Source organism: Sapajus apella, unplaced genomic scaffold (assembly GCF_009761245.1).
Source record: "Sapajus apella isolate SASKATOON/1434 unplaced genomic scaffold, GSC_monkey_1.0 scaffold6, whole genome shotgun sequence".
In the NCBI taxonomy this organism is placed as follows: domain Eukaryota; kingdom Metazoa; phylum Chordata; class Mammalia; order Primates; family Cebidae; genus Sapajus; species Sapajus apella.
The window spans coordinates 27,054,217-27,059,786 of NW_022436946.1; the positions used below are offsets into that span (position 1 = coordinate 27,054,217).

Genomic DNA, 5,570 nt, shown 5'->3' on the forward strand with positions numbered 1-5,570 from the left:
TGTTCTCCTATTTCTTAGCGTCAGTGTCTGGCCTAGGAAGGAGTGTTCTTGCAGAAGTTCAAATTCAGGCTGGTGTATCAGTGGTACGGTTGATGCCAAACACTGACACACAGGTGCTTGGGGATAGAGACAGACTTATTTCATTTGGTCAAAGCCAGAAGGAGGGAGAGCAGCATCTCTCAAATCCCTCTATAATAAAGGAAAAAGCAGCTCTTCTGGCAAGATGGCGGGAGGAGAAGCTGGAGTGACTCTGGGGCAGCCGCATCTTTCGCGCCAGGATCTCACCACCTTGGATGTTACCAAGTTGACGCCACTTTCACACGAAGTTATCAGCAGACAAGCCACAATTAATATAGGTACAATTGGTCATGTAGCTCATGGGAAATCCACAGTTGTCAAAGCTATTTCTGGAGTTCACACAGTCAGGTTCAAAAATGAACTAGAAAGAAATATTACAATCAAGCTTGGATATGCTAATGCTAAGATTTATAAACTTGATGACCCAAGTTGCCCTCGGCCAGAATGTTATAGATCTTGTGGGAGCAGTACACCTGATGAGTTTCCTACAGACATTCCGGGGACCAAAGGGAACTTCAAATTAGTCAGACATGTTTCCTTTGTTGACTGTCCTGGCCACGATATTTTGATGGCTACTATGTTGAATGGTGCAGCAGTGATGGATGCAGCTCTTCTGCTGATAGCTGGTAATGAATCTTGCCCTCAGCCTCAGACATCTGAACACCTAGCTGCTATAGAGATCATGAAACTGAAGCATATTTTGATTCTACAAAATAAAATTGATTTGGTAAAAGAAAGTCAGGCTAAAGAACAATACGAACAGATCCTTGCTTTTGTCCAAGGTACAGTAGCAGAGGGAGCTCCCATTATTCCAATATCGGCTCAGCTGAAATACAATATTGAAGTTGTTTGTGAGTACATAGTAAAGAAAATTCCAGTACCCCCAAGAGACTTTACTTCAGAGCCCCGCCTTATTGTTATTAGATCTTTTGATGTCAACAAACCTGGCTGTGAAGTTGATGACCTTAAGGGGGGTGTAGCTGGTGGTAGTATCCTAAAAGGAGTATTAAAAGTGGGCCAGGAGATAGAAGTAAGACCTGGTATTGTTTCCAAGGATAGTGAAGGAAAACTCATGTGTAAACCAATCTTTTCCAAAATTGTATCGCTTTTTGCGGAGCATAATGATCTGCAATATGCTGCTCCGGGTGGTCTTATTGGAGTTGGAACAAAAATTGACCCCACTTTGTGCCGGGCTGACAGAATGGTGGGGCAGGTACTTGGTGCAGTTGGAGCCTTACCTGAGATATTCACAGAATTGGAAATTTCCTATTTCCTGCTTAGACGGCTTCTAGGTGTACGCACTGAAGGAGACAAGAAGGCAGCAAAGGTGCAAAAGCTGTCTAAGAATGAAGTGCTCATGGTGAACATAGGGTCCTTGTCGACAGGAGGGAGAGTTAGTGCTGTCAAGGCCGATTTGGGTAAAATTGTTTTGACCAATCCAGTGTGCACAGAGGTAGGAGAAAAAATTGCCCTTAGCAGAAGAGTTGAAAAACACTGGCGTTTAATTGGTTGGGGTCAGATAAGAAGAGGAGTGACAATCAAGCCAACAGTAGATGATGACTGATGAATACCAGTTAAATAATAAATTTGGATGGAGTTGGAAGTTGAAATTTCTCTTAACAACCAAGGAAGTTATTTTCAAAGCAATATTGGGGAATTTATTTACAATTTGTTACCTTAGTAGATAGCTATAAGGTTATTCTCATTTTTTTGGTTATGAAAACTTAGGGACTACAATTAATATAAAAATTGACATGATGTTGGACTGAATCTCTATTTTGACAGACTTGAAGACCTTTTCGCTTTTCTTTGGCCTCATATTTTATGTTGCTTTATCTTTGAAATTTTGCATGAAAAGGAAATTAATGGGTTGAAATAAAATTGTTCTTTAGAGCATGAGTACTTGTTCCCATGGAGAAATTTTTTTCTTCCTTGCTCTTCCTGGCCTGAAACATGGGAAACCAGAGTCAGAAGTTATCTTCCTTTCCCTGTGATGTCTTGAGATTTTTTTTCTGCATTGTTTTATGCCTGAAATCCAATAGTCTTCCTCCATTGGAAAATACTGTTATACCAAATAATTCTAAATGAGTAACAAATATCTTTCCAAGTCTTCATTTTATGTTTTTTCTTATGATCATAATTATATTATGATCATAACACAGATTGTAATATTACTAATTTTTGGACATTTGAAAAGGGACAGAAGTAAAAGGTGTTAGAAAGCAGTAAGTGAATCAAGATGCCCCACAGAGATTCTGATTTAATTGTTCTGTTTTAATTGGCTTGGAGTAGAATTCAGGCATTGATATCTTTAAAAACACTCCCCAGTGTTGAGAAATTTAGAGAGATGAGAAGTAGGTATATTAAATTACAGAATCTTACTGAGTTTTGGTAGTCTGATAATACAGTTTGCTTTGCTTTTCTTAAATTTGCATTGAGATGGGATTTGAAGCATATTATTGTACTCTTTTGAATGTTGAAGTTGCATTGTAGCAGTTTAGAACCTCTGGCTATGGGTTATCTAAGTTGATGTTTTGAGGACGTGTATTAATGTTATATACGTGGCTGACTTTGAAGGTTGTGTTGTAGCATGAGGAACACAAAACAATTCTACATCAAAAAGAAAAAGGAAAAGGGAGTTTTTATACTGCTAGAGAATGAGAGATGGGGAGTTTCAAAGAATACAGGGGAAAAGGCTGTTTCTTCAGTCTCAGATAACAACTTGAGCAATCAGATGCGTAGGCATCAGCAGTTGGTCACAAAGCCCTTCAAGGTATTCATTCCTTCTGCACACATTTTTGTGACCCTGAAGTTACTTCTTTGTGCTTGAGAAGGAAGCAGTACATCTGCAGTTTATAATTATATTGTGGAAACAAGGAGAATTGGGCAAAAAGCCAGTGGTTAAAATGTACCAGCAAGCAGGGGTCCGATCATAATTTTCATTATTTCAGTCACTAAAAAAGGCTGGGGTGCTGAAATCTCAACAGTCCCTGTTACATTCTTGGACCAACCTTCACTAAGCATGGCCCAGCTTTAATGGGTAGAGCCCCTCAGTAGCGGTGATGCAGAGAGAGCCCTGAAATATCATGACTTGAAGGAAACCAGCAAAAGTTCTGGATAGCACAGTGGGTCTCAGTGGATCTCGAATTGTGGTCTCTAGACTGGCAACATCAGCAGTACCTGGGAACTTTAGTTAGAAATGCAAATTCCCAGGCACCACCCCAGACCTGTTGAGTCAGAAATCCGCTGGAGCCCAGCAGTTTCTGTTTTCACCAGGCTTTCAGGTCATTTTAAAGTGATCGTGATGTTTGAGACCCACTGCTCAAAGATACCAGGTTTTTTGGTTTTTTTTTTGAGCTGAATTAGAACATGTCTTAGAATTGCGTTTTATGCATTCCAGAGATGCATGGAAATCATAAGTAGAGGTGGTTGATTTTACCCTTCCAAGGAATTTTTGGAAGATACTTTTGGCATAGAACTAAGTCTGTACAAAGAAGTAAGCAAAGATAAGTCTGGCAAAGAAGCCGGAATCCCGAAACTGTGCTGGATCCTGTATTCTGTATTTCTTCTGTCACTGTTTATGAGAATGCTGAATGCCTGGAGATGACAAACTAATACTTTAAATTTATAGGGCGTGGAATTCCTTTGCAGAATAAAATGCTTCCCATAATTACTAACCACATAAAAGACGTTGTAGAGTGTACTTCTTTCCCATCATAGCTTTGTCTTGTATCCCATGTAATTAATGGTAGTGTGTCTCATGAAAAAGGCTTTGAAGTGGGAAGCAAGGTGCTTCCATTTTCTGTTTTGTACACCAAAAATAAAATTTGAAGCCCCCCACAACCATCTGAATGGGCAACCATCTGAATGGACTCCCTCCTCAGCCAGGGCACCTTAAAATTTAACCTGAAAGACTGGCTCAGGCCATGAAAAGGGGGATTGGGGGAGGGGCTGGACATGCCTAATTAACATCAACACCGACCTTAAGCCTGATAAGAAACATTTAAGATCTGTTCTCTCTAAAGCCTACAGCCTGGAGGCTTTATCTGCATGATAAAACCTAGGTCTCATAATAAAAAAAAAAAAAAAAACCTAGGTCTCACAAACCCCTTATAACCTAGACATCCTTTCTATTGATAATAACTTTTTCAGTCAACCAATTGCCAATCAGGACATGTTTAAATCTACCAGTGATCTGGAAACACCCACCCCCTGCCAAGCTTCACGCTGTCCTGCCCTTCCAGATCAAACCAATGTAAAATCTTACATGTACTGATTGCTGCATTATGTCTCCCTAAAATGTATAAAAGCAAGCTGTACCCTGACCACCTTGGGCACATGTCAGGACATCCTCAGGCTGTGTCACTGGCCTATCCTTAACCTTGGCAAAATAAACTCTAAATTGATTGAGACCTGTCTCGGGTACTTTTGGTTTACAGTTTGAAGTCCTGCCAGGGCAGCCCAACTCCTGCTTCAGCTTTTGGATGATTCAAAAGCTTGCAAGAACCAAAGTGCATTCCAGTGTTGGACAAGATGGTCCTTGGAGTTTCTCAGTTCACAACCTCTAGAGTATGGGAGAAAATGGAGCCGGAAAAAAATGGTGAGCTGGTGAGAGAAAACAATTGTAAGGATAACGAAACAACTTAGGAGTTTTAGTCCAAACATTTGAAAGCTAGGAAAAGGATAAATTGAAAAAATAGCTATTTTCACTTTTTCCCCCCCAATTTCAGTATACTTTACTGGAATTAACTGGCTGTGAAATAGTTTTTCAGTAAACATAAAATAAGGCATACACAGTTTGACACTTAAGAGGTGTTACAATCCTAAAAAGACAATACAGTATATTAAACTTCGTGGGTAGAAACACCATCCTCCTTTCTACTCCACTTTCTTTTGTTTTTCTTTTTATTTATTTATTTTTTGAAGACGGGATTTCACCATGTTGGTTAGGCTGGTCTTGAACTCCCGACCGCAGGTGATCTGCCTGCCTTGGCCTCCAAAGTGCTTGGATTACAGGCGTGAGCCACCACGCCTGGCTCTTTTGCTTTTCTTAATTCTCACTCTCTAAGAAGCAAAAAACTACAGTGCCACAACATCTCCACAGGTATACCTCAACCATGGGTATATTTTGTAGGTTTCCATGTTCCACGTGTACATCTATGTCACTGTGAATGTATATATCTAGGTGAGAGAAATCACATGTAAGATAATGGCAGAAGCTTCACAAAACAGTTGAGTTTGTATCACTGCGACCTTTGTATCATTTCAGAAATGTTCTTCCAGGGCCTGTTGGTCAAACTGCATTTGATCTTGGTCATTTTTCCTTTTCTTTAATTATGTTTAACTATGTTAAGAAACAAAACAAAGATGCCAAGCCAGAAAAGTTTCAACACAGATGGCCATGTGAAATAGAATTTGGTTTGAAGACGCCGGGCGCGGTGGCTTAAGCCTGTAATCCCAGCACTTTGGGAGGCCGAGGCGGGTGGATCACG

General features: G+C 40.2%; 1 protein-coding gene across 1 annotated transcript; it reads left to right on the top strand.

Annotated features, from left to right (window-relative positions):
* Window positions 1–189: 189 nt before the first annotated feature.
* On the top strand, window positions 190–2,714 carry LOC116549357 (eukaryotic translation initiation factor 2 subunit 3). The gene has a single exon (XM_032274893.1). The coding sequence runs from the start codon at window positions 224–226 to the stop codon at window positions 1,640–1,642; it is 1,419 nt and encodes a 472-aa protein (XP_032130784.1). The 5' UTR covers window positions 190–223; the 3' UTR covers window positions 1,643–2,714.
* Window positions 2,715–5,570: the final 2,856 nt, after the last annotated feature.